This window comes from Trichomycterus rosablanca, chromosome 10 (assembly GCF_030014385.1).
Source record: "Trichomycterus rosablanca isolate fTriRos1 chromosome 10, fTriRos1.hap1, whole genome shotgun sequence".
Taxonomy (NCBI): domain Eukaryota; kingdom Metazoa; phylum Chordata; class Actinopteri; order Siluriformes; family Trichomycteridae; genus Trichomycterus; species Trichomycterus rosablanca.
The window spans coordinates 3,553,817-3,567,819 of NC_085997.1; the positions used below are offsets into that span (position 1 = coordinate 3,553,817).

Here is a 14,003-nt window from a genome sequence, read left to right on the forward strand (position 1 = left end):
TGGTGTAAACTTGTGATGATGTGAAGATGATCCAAACCTAAAGTGCTGCAAACTTGATCTCTTTATTATTATTATTATTATTATTATTATTATTATTATTATTATTATTATTATTAGTTTTTGCAGAGGCAAAAGAACACCTTTCTTGTCACAGCTGAACTTTTGCTTATTGGTGTCTGTGTACAGAAATGTTCATATTCAGTGAAGAAGTTAAATAAAGAAGACGTGTCATATTTATTAGATTTACTCTAATAAATAAAGTTACAAGTTACACATTTATAGGCATGAACATCGTAATGTTCTGGATTTTATTTATTCTTATGTATTATTTCACAGAGATAAAGACAGAGAGAGGAAGAAGGGAGAGATTTTGTTTAAAATATAGGGTTTACTCATTTATTCTTTAAATTCCATAAGTAAATGTTATCATGTTTTTTTTCCCGTTTTTGTATCTTAAAACTCTTTTCTGGAAAGTTTCAGTTTTGGTGTAAATCACTGCTTCTCTTTATGTAGTTGCTTAGTTTGGCTGTGATTTTCTAAATGTATTGTTTTATTTTAAACACTTTATTGTAAAGTTCATAGGGTTATTTTTTTCCTATTTCATTCATATGTAGGCCTTTAACTCTTGTAAACAAAGTTGTTATTTATTTATTTATTTATTTATTTTATGTGCTTACTAGTCTATAAGTTCCAGTGCACTTTGTATTTACTGAATCAAATAAAAAACAGTAAAAGTTATTTTTAGACTTAAATGTAACTAGTTGCTTGGTTTGGTTGTGATTTTTTAAATGATTATTAACCTTTATTTAACCAGGTCCCTGGCCAAGATAGCAGCATATCACACAAATATTACACAATCAACAACATGGGGAGGATATATACACGTGTATACATTTAACAAGAACAAGCATGTGTATACAAATTTGTGACTTTTACTTTAAATTCAGTCAAATAAATGTATTCTTTTTTTAAAACACTTGTGAAGTTTATATGGTTAAAAAGAACTTTTGTTTTATTTTTTCTGTCTTTAACTCTCGTAAACAAAGTTCTTATTTATTAATTTATTTATTTATGTATTTATTTATTTATGTATTTATTTATTTATGTATTTATTTTATGTGCTTACTAGTCTATAATTTCCAGTGAACATTGTATTACTGAATCAAAATAATTTAACAAAAGTGATTTTAGACTCATTATTTCACTTGGTGGTTTTTGTGCTTTATAAATGTTGCTGATTTAAGCTGTAATTATGTTTGTAATGTATTTTCAAGAACATACTAAAGAACATGAACATGTTTAATATCTAAAAATCTAACGAGACTCAGTTTGCAGCCCGGTCTGGTCCGAGGTGCCTCTCCCCGGTAGATCTGAACTGTCTCAGCTCTGGATGTGCGGTGCGTTTAAAACTCCACCCGTCTGTTCTGATTGGTTCGCTGAGTGTAACACGGTTGTAATTATCCCTGTGCTGCTCTGTGATTGGTCGGTTTTGAAGCCTGTCACTGGGGTCTGAATCTCCTCGGCGCTTTATAAGCTTCAGTCTGCGCTCCTGGTGCTTGAACTCACGCGGGGACGCAGAGGAGAGCGCGCGCGTGACGAGCTCCCAGTTGCACCAGTATGAATGCACCAGTTCTGGACGCTTCCCTGCCACTTTAGACTGTTTTATTTATGCACGTGCAGTTTCTCTCCGCGAGGACTCCGCTCTCGATGGCTCGTGCATCCTGACGCGCGCCCTGGACGCACTTCACGAGGCTTCGCGAGGCAGAATGTCCGGTCCCGGTCGGATTCCGCACCCCGGACTCCCCGCATGTGCTTATGGAATATAGCCTGCACCGCTCGCACGCGCACGCCTATGCTCTGTCTGCGGCTCCGGTGAAGCGAAGGCTCGCGCTGCTCGGGATCATGCTCGTGCTGTGGCTCTACGTTCTCTACTCGTGCACCGGCTCGTGCGCCACCGTGCCCAGCGCACCGGGATTTATCAGGTCGGGAGATACAGGAATCTTTTCTAGAGACTTGAACACCATCACCGGGGACACGGACCCAGACGCGGGGGAGGCCGGGACGTTTCCTCGAGACCGGACGGAACCGGGAGGAGGAGACTCGGGCTTTGGAGAGGTAGAGCGCAGGACCCCGGTGCACACCGGCGGACTCTCCACGTTCTCCAGCGGCTCCGGGACTAAGCGGTTACCGCAGGCCATTATAGTCGGCGTGAAGAAGGGAGGGACGCGCGCGCTGCTCGAGTTTCTGCGCGTGCATCCGGACGTACGAGCGGCGGGAGCGGAGCCGCACTTTTTTGACCGTTTCTATGACAACGGACTCGACTGGTACAGGTAAATGATGTATTAGTATTTATTTCTATAGCACCTATGAGAGGTGATTGGTAAAGATTAAACAGTCGCACCGACCGCAAGTTGATTTAATTCATTTAATTAATTATTTAATTTATGTTTTTATTTAATTTATTAATTAAATATATTAATGTATTTGTTTTTATTAATTAATTTAATTAATTAATTTATTTATTTATGTTTTTATTTAATTCGTCATTTAATTGCAGCTTTGACAGGTGACTAGCACTGAAAATAATCGAAAAAAACATCAATTAATGAATTAATTTCTTAATTAATAATTAATTTACATAATTAGAATTTTACAGGGGAATTGAGCCATCATAAAATCCGCATTTTTAATTCTTTTTATTTATTTATTTATTTATTAAACTTGGTCGCAGTTTAAAAAGTGACCAACAGTTAATATAAAACTGCGATTGTATTTTAATCTATTAAAAATCAATAAATAAATAAATAAATAAAAAGAAATAGAAGAACTTAACAAAACTTCAGGCCATTAAGACACCAACATAAAGTTTATGTATGTATTTATTTATAATATTTGTATGTATAATTTTATTTAATATGTACCATTTCATTTATTAATTAATTATTTATCATTAATGAAACTCACAACATTATTCATTTATTTATTTATATTTTTAATAATTATCGGTTTAATAATTAATATTTAACTGAGTGGTCCAGGGATGCAAAAACATTATTAATTAATTCGTTTGTTTATTTATTAAAATATTTTACTGAGATGCAAAACCATTACAAATTCGCATTATTATTTATGCATTAGTTTCTGTGTTCAGGGGTTGTAGAAATAAAATCGACATTAGTGTTCTTATTATTGGATACAGCAAAGTTACACTTTATACCCAAAAATGTTTCAGCTGCCACCTTAAAGTGTTTTTTTATATATATTTATTTAATTAATTTTATTATTTTGGTTCGCTCCTGTAGATCGTTTTTGATAAAAGTAGAACCCAACGAAATTATAGAACCATTTTGGACTGATAAAATTCTTCCAAATGCCTAAAATGATCTCGAACTGTTTCCATAATGTCCATATTTGGATAACAAACTACAAACTAGGTGCTGTAACTTCTGCTGCTGTTGCTTTGATTCGTTGAGTCTCTGTGTATAACACTGTGTAAAGACTCGTACAGAAAGTGTAGCTTAATAAACAAGCAGATCTACAGTGTTTTATCCATTTCATTTTATCTTCCACATCTGGAATCTCACGGTCAGTTTTTATTAAGCTGGACACGTTAAATAAGTGAAGCTTTGTTAGAATTGATTAGTGAAACAGGAGGAAAGTTTGGAATACAGAGTCAGTACTGGAGTCAGTTCTGCTTCATTAAGCTCTTACAGATGTGCACAATCATACATGCTGTTTTAAGTGATTATTTATGATCAATAGTCCATTATTTTTGACGGTTTTTTTTCCTTTTACCTACTTTTATTTATTCATGTAATTATTTATTTATTATCACTTTGTTTTAAGGCTTTCGTGTTTAATGGCTTGAAGTCGCGTTTGCGTCTGACAGCCGAGAAAAACGAAATAAATAATCGATTATTTGTCAGTATGGTACTGTGGTGTTGGTACAGGGAGGGTTTACTCGTTGGTACTGTGCTGTCGGTACTGTGTTGTTGGTATAGGAAGGGTTTACTCATTGGTACTGTGTTATTACCAGGATTATCCAGGTTTGTTCTTAAGGGAAATGCCTCAAAAATGAACCCAAAATCAACCCATCTACACCTTACAAGTGGTATAACCTAATAATTCGTCCCATATATACACCAACAACAGAAACACTCAAACGAATCAAAACATGACCCCCTTTTTAATACTTAATACTTAAAGCACCACTTAACTTTTTTGATTAGTGACCCCGTTGGAAAGACTGGAAACCTTCACAGCCCACTTACTGGACCATGAACTTTATAGTAAACAAGTGCAAATTCCACAGAACGGCCTCAAGGTCATTTACTTCTAAGCGGATTCAACAAATTAAACAATAAATAAGTTAACAAATCAGTTGATATACTCTTGTTTGCAAATATGGGCCAACAAATCACGTTAAAAAAGTAAAGTTATGGAAAAAATGCAGATTTATGAGCATATTGAGCAGCAGTGTTTGTGTACTGTTAGTTGGGCTGCTTTTTCATATGTGAGAGAAGCTTCAACAAACAGTCCAAGCTATTGAACTTATTGATTTTTTATAGGGTAGATGTAGCCGCTTAAGACTTTATATTATTAGCTTTAAATTACATTTCCGTTGACCCCCATATGCATTTCAGATTAAGTGGTTTAGTAAATATTATAACTGTACAGCCTACATGAATGGCACAGTCCAAAAAATGTCCAACCCAGCTCCGTTCTTCTTCACACTGTCATAAAAGCCCAAAGAAGAATCACCTGTGTATATATTTGTGTATATATTTATGTCCTCACTTCCAGTTGTTTGTCTATTCCCACTTCATTCTGTACAAAATTCCAATTCAGCTTTCGAACTCTGTTGGAGAAGTTCGGTTCCATTCAGTCTAAGCCATAAATAAACAGAATAATAGACTGGCTCTCATTTGCACCACAATGGTCCTAAATTGGGCTTGAACGTATCCTCACAAAAAGCACTTTTCTAATCCTTGTGCAGACTGCATTCAGTTCGGTCCTTTCAGACGAACCCGGTTTTTAATTCGTGCTCTTAGCACTGATGGATTTGATTAGTTGGGGATGATGAAGTAGGCCAAGAGTAGGCTATTTAGACACCTGACCAAGAGCTTGCTGGACATCCTATTTAAAACGAATGGTATTAAAATAGTGGCCTGTATGTGATCTTTTCTGTGAAGGCTTCTCACAAACTTTGAAATATGTCTGTGGGAATTTGTGCCAATTGTATGGCTGGGCGCTGACGTTGGTGTTCCAGTTGATTCCAAAGTTGTTCAGTATGGCTGAGCTCAGGTGCAGGTTCTCTGTGCAGACCATTGGAGCCTCTTTACAACAAAGCGGCGCCGTCCTGCTGGAATAGGGAAGGGCCTTCCCTAAACTGTAGCATATCATTTCCTTTTTGTAATTGATTTATTACATCTGTTAGCAACTGTTGTGGCTGTTGTATGTGGAATATGTGGACAACTGGTTTCTCAATACTTTTGTGTGCAGTGTTTGGACACCCCTGGTTGAATGTTATGCCTTTTATAACTGATTATCCTCTACAAAAAAGAAAATCTGCACTTTTTACTGCACTTACTGCTTATTTGTGGTAAAAAAAGCTGTAAAATATAAAAATAATGCACTGAAATCTGCTCACATTGGAATATTTAATTAATATCATGTAAAGGACGAGTTTACATATTTACACTTGTAAAAAAATCTGCAAAACATGGAATTTGACCAGAATGGTGTGTGTGTGTGTGTGTGTGTGTGTGTAATACTGTATATGGACGTCATTTATTATTAAACATTTCTATTATTAAAAGCTTATCACAACTTATGGGCCAAGAAAAAGCTCCTTTCTCCCATTTCTAGCTCTTAAGTCGCCCAACTTCGTCCACGAGAGTCGTATTTAGGCCGCGTGCTAGTCCTGAACCCCCGGTGCTAAACATAGTCTGATATGTAAGCAGAACCGTGTTTATTAACCCCCTCTGATTTCCCCCCCAGGTCGATCGGTGCTCGATTATCGAGCGTCGTTGCTTCTCCTAGCCCGTAGCCTGTAGCACCGCTAACTCTCGGGCCTCCTTTTAATCCTTTATTTATAAAGAAAACACCCGGCCTGAGACTCTGATCCGCCAAATCGGCCCCAAATCTCAGCCCGCGGGTCCTTCTTTATCTGCTCTCACGCCGTGACGGGAACAATGCTAATTGTAACAAAGTGCGGCTTGATGGGACAAACAGGCTTTTCAGATGTGAGGAAAAACTTCAGGTTGAAATGCATGCTGGGTTCTATTAAATATGATCCTCCCTCCAGATAAAAACATCCATGCATTTCATTTCCTTTTCACTTCTTAACTGCAGTATGTTTATAGAGGAAGGTTTTAGTTTTATTTTGTCTGTGCATGGTTTCTTTTATCTTCAAACAATTTAATTACATTTATTTCTTAATTTATTTACTTATTTTCAAAAGTTTTAACCTTGGATTGGACAATTACAGATGAAAGGATGTATTTACTTATTACTAAACACAGCAAAGTTTTTTTTGTAGAAATTTTACAGCTTTATTTATACTTTTGTTGTTATTTTTAGTAGAAATTTTACAGCTTTATTTATACTTTTATTTGTTATTTTTAGTAGAAATTTTACAGCTTTATTTATACTTTTTGTTGTTTTTCTTTTGTCATTTTTAGTAGAATTTCTACAGCTTTATTTATAATTTTTTAGTACAATTTTTACAGCTTTATTTATAATTTTTTAGTAGAAGTTTTCCAGCTTTATTTATAATTTTTGTTGGGGTTTTTTGTAAAAATTTTAGAGCTTTATTTATACTTTTTGTTGTTATTTTAATAGAAATTTTAGAGCTTTATTTATACTATTTGTTGTTTTTTTGTTTTTTTAGTAGAAGTTTTACAGCTTTATTTATACTTTTTGTTGTTATTTTTAGTAGAAATTTTACAGCTTTATTTATAATTGTTGTTTTTGTCTTTCTTTTATCTTTCAAATTTTAACTTTTTGAATTAGTGTGGGTTTTTATGGTTTTATTTGTTCTTTCTTTTTTCTGTTTTTCTTTATTTCTTTTTTATTTAATTATTTTTTTTTAGTATGTAGTATCAAATGACATGACCCTCAGAAAAGACTTTATGTGTGTGTGTGGGTGTGGGTGTGTGTGTAAATGAAAAGCTGTGTAAGTGAATGTGCTGGTGTATGTGTGTTTGTGTATGGATCTGTATATCTTTCTGTGTAAGTGTGTATATGACTGTGTGAGTGTGTGTTTGTGTATGAAGGAGTGTGTGTGTGTATCAGTGAGTGTGTGTGGGTGTGTCGGTAAATAAAAGTTTGTGTAAATGAGTGCGTGTAAATTGGAGGTTGCGTAATTGTGAGTGTGTTGGTGTGTGTTTGTGTATGAGTGTGTAGGAATACAAGTGTGTATCGGCGTACCGGTGTGTGTGTGTGTAAATGAGAGTGTGTGTTTGCTGCGTATCGGCGTGTGTGTGTGTGTGTGTGTGTGGTTTGGCTTTGCTCACGGTGCACGGCAGCTGTTGTGAGTGGACATGTGACACTGGACTGTAACTCTATAAGTACACACACACTCGCTGGCTTTACCTGCTGATCAGTGAGAGAGGAGAAAAAGTAATAACACCCTGCAGACTCCTCCTGAGTGAGAGAGGAGGAAAAAGTAATAACACCCTACAGACTCCTCCTGAGTGAGGAGAGGAGGAAAAAGTCACGACACCCTGAGCGAGTGTAGCTTAAACACAGCTGCTGGTGCAGAGTTCCCACACAGGAACAGATAAAGCGCTCTGGAGCTTTTGACACGTCTGAAGTGTCGCTGAACGGACTGTGGATGGTGATTTGGCGGTGCGGCGTTACAGATGCACGAACGTTATGAAGTGTCGGGGTCGACGTTATTAAGTGAAGCTTCTCGAGCAGCCAGTTTACCAAAAAAAGTAAACGTACACAAGTTCCCAGTGTAATCAGACATGTGTTCCCAACGTTAGCCACCTGACTTCAGCAAAACAAAGCATGTGAACATCACACTGAACATCTTGACTGTCTCTGCTGATCTTGGGATAAAAGAATAACATTATGACCACCTTTTGCAGCCCCATACACAACAAACTGTGATGCACTGTGTATCCTGACACCTTTCTATCAGAACCAGCATGAACTTCTTCAGCAATCTGAGCTACAGTAGCTCGTCTGTTGGATCGGACCACACGGGCCAGCCTTCGCCATCCATGTGCATCAATGAGCCTTGGGGTTTACCACTGATCCTTCCTTGGACCACTGTTGATAAACACAGGAACACCCCACAAGAGCTGCAGTTTTGCAGATGCTCTGACCCAGTCGTCTAGCCATCACAATTTGGCCCTCGTCAAACGTACTTAAATCCTCACGCTTGTCCATTTTTCCTGCTTCTAACATCAACTTTGAGGATAAAATGTTGCTGCCTAATATATCCCCCCCACTAACAGGTGCCGTGATGAAGAGATAATCAGTGTCATTCACTTCACCTGTCAGTGGTCATAATGTTATGCCTTGTCGGTGTATGTCTGTGTAGAAGGCCGACCGGCCGATAGCTTTTACATTTACATTTTCAGCATTTAGCAGACACTTTTAATCCAGAGCGACTAACAGTACTGTGACAGTATACTGTCTAATCAGTTGAGGGTTAAGGGCCTTGCTCAAGGGCCCAACAGTGTATATACAGTATATGTACATATACAGGTGTACAGTACAATAAAATTCCTTTTAAGGGCCTTGCTCAAGGGTCCAACAGTGGCAACCTGGCAGTGGGGCTTAAATCAGCAACCTTCTGATTAGAATGAATGAATACCTTTATTTGTTTTATATATATATATATATACAGTGTATCACAAAAGTGAGTACACCCCTCACATTTCTGCAAATATTTCATTATATCTTTTCATGGGACAACACTATAGAAATAAAACTTGGATATAACTTAGAGTAGTCAGTGTACAACTTGTATAGCAGTGTAGATTTACTGTCTTCTGAAAATAACTCAACACACAGCCATTAATGTCTAAATAGCTGCAACATAAGTGAGTACACCCCACAGTGAACATGTCCAAATTGTGCCCAAAGTGTCAATATTTTGTGTGACCACCATTATTATCCAGCACTGCCTTAACCCTCCTGGGCATGGAATTCACCAGAGCTGCACAGGTTGCTACTGGAATCCTCTTCCACTTCTCCATGATGACATCACGGAGCTGGTGGATGTTAGACACCTTGAACTCCTCCACCTTCCACTTGAGGATGCGCCACAGGTGCTCAATTGGGTTTAGTCCATCACCTTTACCTTCAGCTTCCTCAGCAAGGCAGTTGTCATCTTGGAGGTTGTGTTTGGGGTCGTTATCCTGTTGGAAAACTGCCATGAGGCCCAGTTTTCGAAGGGAGGGGATCATGCTCTGTTTCAGAATGTCACAGTACATGTTGGAATTCATGTTTCCCTCAATGAACTGCAGCTCCCCAGTGCCAGCAACACTCATGCAGCCCAAGACCATGATGCTACCACCACCATGCTTGACTGTAGGCAAGATACAGTTGTCTTGGTACTTCTCACCAGGGCGCCGCCACACATGCTGGACACCATCTGAGCCAAACAAGTTTATCTTGGTCTCGTCAGACCACAGGGCATTCCAGTAATCCATGTTCTTGGACTGCTTGTCTTCAGCAAACTGCGGGCTTTCTTGTGCGTCAGCTTCCTTCTGGGATGACGACCATGCAGACCGAGTTGATGCAGTGTGCGGCGTATGGTCTGAGCACTGACAGGCTGACCTCCCACGTCTTCAACCTCTGCAGCAATGCTGGCAGCACTCATGTGTCTATTTTTTAAAGCCAACCTCTGGATATGACGCCGAACACGTGGACTCAACTTCTTTGGTCGACCCTGGCGAAGCCTGTTCCGAGTGGAACCTGTCCTGGAAAACCGCTGTATGACCTTGGCCACCATGCTGTAGCTCAGTTTCAGGGTGTTAGCAATCTTCTTATAGCCCAGGCCATCTTTGTGGAGAGCAACAATTCTATTTCTCACATCCTCAGAGAGTTCTTTGCCATGAGGTGCCATGTTGAATATCCAGTGGCCAGTATGAGAGAATTGTACCCAAAACACCAAATTTAACAGCCCTGCTTCCCATTTACACCTGGGACCTTGACACATGACACCAGGGAGGGACAACGACACATTTGGGCACAATTTGGACAGGTTCACTGTGGGGTGTACTCACTTATGTTGCCAGCTATTTAGACATTAATGGCTGTGTGTTGAGTTATTTTCAGAAGACAGTAAATCTACACTGCTATACAAGCTGTACACTGACTACTCTAAGTTATATCCAAGTTTCATGTCTATAGTGTTGTCCCATGAAAAGATATAATGAAATATTTGCAGAAATGTGAGGGGTGTACTCACTTTTGTGATACACTGTATATATATATAAATATATAAATATATATATATATATACATACATACATATACATGTACATATACAGGTGTACAGTACAATGAATGTCCTTTTGCTCAGGGGTCCAACAGTGACTCCATGGCAGAGCCGGGATTTGACCTCTCAACCTTTCAATTGATCGCCCAAAGCTCTACCCACTAGGCCACCACTGTTACCATGATAGCACCACTGAGATTCCAGTCATAGATCCCAGAGCTGGTGGTGGTCAGTCTCCCAGGGCCAGAATGGCCGTCTAACACGGTTACAGTCAGGAGATACCTGTGAGGGATTTTGGCCTAAATGTGAGTGGGAACAAAGGCCTTGTTCCAAATCGTACCCTTGCGTGCTAAATAGTATGTCTAATTAGGACACTACTACAGGTATAGTTACACACCATGTGGCACATTAAAACCACACCTGTTTTAGCTCGTTAGCTAATTATGAAGGCCATCATGAGCTCAATCGTGTGTCGAAATAGTGAGAACTTCGTAGAATGTCGTAACTGCTAAGCGATTCCTCGTAACGTTCGAGTGTTTGCGTGTTCGCATGTGATCTGAGGGTTTTTCACATCATCGGGCGGCTCTGTTCTTACTCGGCTTTTGCTAAAACCGTTAATCAGGGATCAGATACGGAAGAGTGTGTTTACCGTGCCCGACAAAAGGACAAGTGGAGCGTTACCCTGCAGGGAGAGATCCTCAGGAAGTGTGTGGAGATCTGCTCGTTCAAAGTTCCTCTTCATGGACCACTGCTGCCACCCCCCTGTTCCTCATTTTCCACCGCGAGCCTCTCTGATGGCCCGTCCAGATGAGGACGTTCATCCGGAGCAGGGCTGAATCGGGACTCTTTTGTACTCGATGGCGGGGATGCTGGGTCGCACATCGTACGCGCATCGCTGCTGACCGGTTACTGCACTTCCTGCCTCCTAAGCTAGCAAGCAGACGTTCAGAACAGCGGGTAAACGTGTTATAAACTATATACGCGGACAAAAAGAGGGGCGCAAGCTGGGGTGCAGTTACCCATTCAACACTTTTCCGTATCGATCCAGAAATCAAATCCGCTACCCTTTGTGGGCGCGTCCTGAGGGAATCAGATCTATTGATTAGCTTGGGCTGTGGTCGCTGGCGTGTGTCTGCTGGTCAAATGGTGTTTTGACGAGGGTCAGCTGCCAGGCTGTGTGTATAGACCATCTGCCCAGCAGGTGAGACCTGTCAGAACCCAGCTCAACCACCCCTCCCAACACACACAGTAAAAAGATAGACTGTTTTCCACCACTTTATCTCATCTAGGGTTGTGGTGGGTACAATCCACCAGTCCAACACACCCAGGATTCTCCCCGGGCGCGCTCAGTCCACGGTAAAATGAACTCGCCGAGCTCAGCCGGAGCTGAACCCTGACCGCCGAGCCATTCAGCACTCGGCAGGTCGACATCCCACACTGGGTCGACTCAAAGAGCTGCCCCCAAACCTGCTTTAGTGTTGGCTAAACTGCTCGGCGTCCTCCTAACCGCCCGATTATTCTCCCTTTGTGCCCGGTGGCCACCCCTTTCCTCCCCCAAAGCAGCCCATCCCCGACACCCCCATTATCCAGCAGCTACTCCTCTCTAAAGAGGAGGATTTCGCTTTTCTTTTGGTCTCCTCCCAACGGCTCCTTGTTCTACAGAATTGTTCCACCAAAGCCTTTCACCCCTTCTTTACATGATAAAACTATATATGGGGCATAAATGCAGTATGTTCTACAATTACTGACTGTAGTCCATCTGTTTCTCTACATACTTTTTTAGCCTGCTTTCAACCTGTTCTTCAATGGTCAGGACCTCCACAGGACCACCACAGAGCAGGTATTATTTAGGTGGTGGATCATTCTCAGCACTGCACTGACACTGACATGGTGGTGGTGTGTTAGTGTGTGTTGTGCTGGTATGAGTGGATCAGACACAGCAGCGCTGCTGGAGTTTTTAAACACCTCACTGTCACTGCTGGACTGAGAACAGTCCACTAACCAAATATATCCAGCCAACAGCGCCCCGTGGGCAGCGTCCTGTGACCACTGATGAAGGTCTAGAAGATGACCGACTCAAACAGCAGCAATAGATGAGCGATCGTCTCTGACTTTACATCTACAAGGTGGACCAACTAGGTAGGAGTGTCTAATAGAGTGGACAGTGAGTGGACACGGTATTTAAAAACTCCAGCACAACACACACTAACACACCACCACCATGTCAGTGTCACTGCAGTGCTGAGAATGATCCAACACCTAAATAATACCTGCTCTGTGGGGGGTCCTGACCATTGAAAAACAGCATGAAAGGGGGTAACAAAGCATGTAGAGAAACAGATGGACTACAGTCAATAATTGTAGAACTACAAAGTGCTTCTATATGGTAAGTGGAACTGATAAAATGGACAGTGAGTGTAGAAACAAGGAGGTGGTTTTAATGTTATGACTCACACAAGAGTATATATACAGTGTATCACAAAAGTGAGTACACCCCTCACATTTCTGCAAATATTTCAATATATCTTTTCATGGGACAACACTATAGACATGAAACTTGGATATAACTTAGAGTAGTCAGTGTACAACTTGTATAGCAGTTTAGATTTACTGTCTTTTGAAAATAACTCAACACACAGCCATTAATGTCTAAATAGCTGGCAACATAAGTGAGTACACCCCACAGTGAACATGTCCAAATTGTGCCCAAAGTGTCAATATTTTGTGTGACCACCATTATTATCCAGCACTGCCTTAACCCTCCTGGGCATGGAATTCACCAGAGCTGCACAGGTTGCTACTGGAATCCTCTTCCACTCCTCCATGATGACATCACGGAGCTGGTGGATGTTAGACACCTTGAACTCCTCCACCTTCCACTTGAGGATGCGCCACAGGTGCTCAATTGGGTTTAGTCCATCACCTTTACCTTCAGCTTCCTCAGCAAGGCAGTTGTCATCTTCGAGGTTGTGTTTGGGGTCGTTATCCTGTTGGAAAACTGCCATGAGGCCCAGTTTTCGAAGGGAGGGGATCATGCTCTGTTTCAGAATGTCACAGTACATGTTGGAATTCATGTTTCCCTCAATGAACTGCAGCTCCCCAGTGCCAGCAACACTCATGCAGCCCCAGACCATGATGCTACCACCACCATGCTTGACTGTAGGCAAGATACAGTTGTCTTGGTACTTCTCACCAGGGCGCCGCCACACATGCTGGACACCATCTGAGCCAAACAAGTTTATCTTGGTCTCGTCAGACCACAGGGCATTCCAGTAATCCATGTTCTTGGACTGCTTGTCTTCAGCAAACTGTTTGCTGGCTTTCTTGTGCGTCAGCTTCCTTCTGGGATGACGACCATTCAGACCGAGTTGATGCAGTGTGCGGCGTATGGTCTGAGCACTGACAGGCTGACCTCCCACGTCTTCAACCTCTGCAGCAATGCTGGCAGCACTCATGTGTCTATTTTTTAAAGCCAACCTCTGGATATGACGCCGAACACGTGGACTCAACTTCTTTGGTCGACCCTGGCGAAGCCTGTTCC

The 14,003-nt window shown here is 40.8% G+C and overlaps 1 protein-coding gene across 1 annotated transcript in view; it reads left to right on the top strand.

Annotated features, from left to right (window-relative positions):
- Positions 1-1,563: 1,563 nt before the first annotated feature.
- Positions 1,564-14,003, top strand: part of LOC134321175 (heparan sulfate glucosamine 3-O-sulfotransferase 3B1-like) — a 30,091-nt gene continuing 17,651 nt past the window's right edge. The window contains exon 1 of the mRNA XM_063002775.1: positions 1,564-2,330. Coding sequence (XP_062858845.1) covers positions 1,816-2,330 — 515 coding nt within the window. The 5' untranslated portion in view covers positions 1,564-1,815. The remainder of the gene's footprint in view (positions 2,331-14,003) is intronic.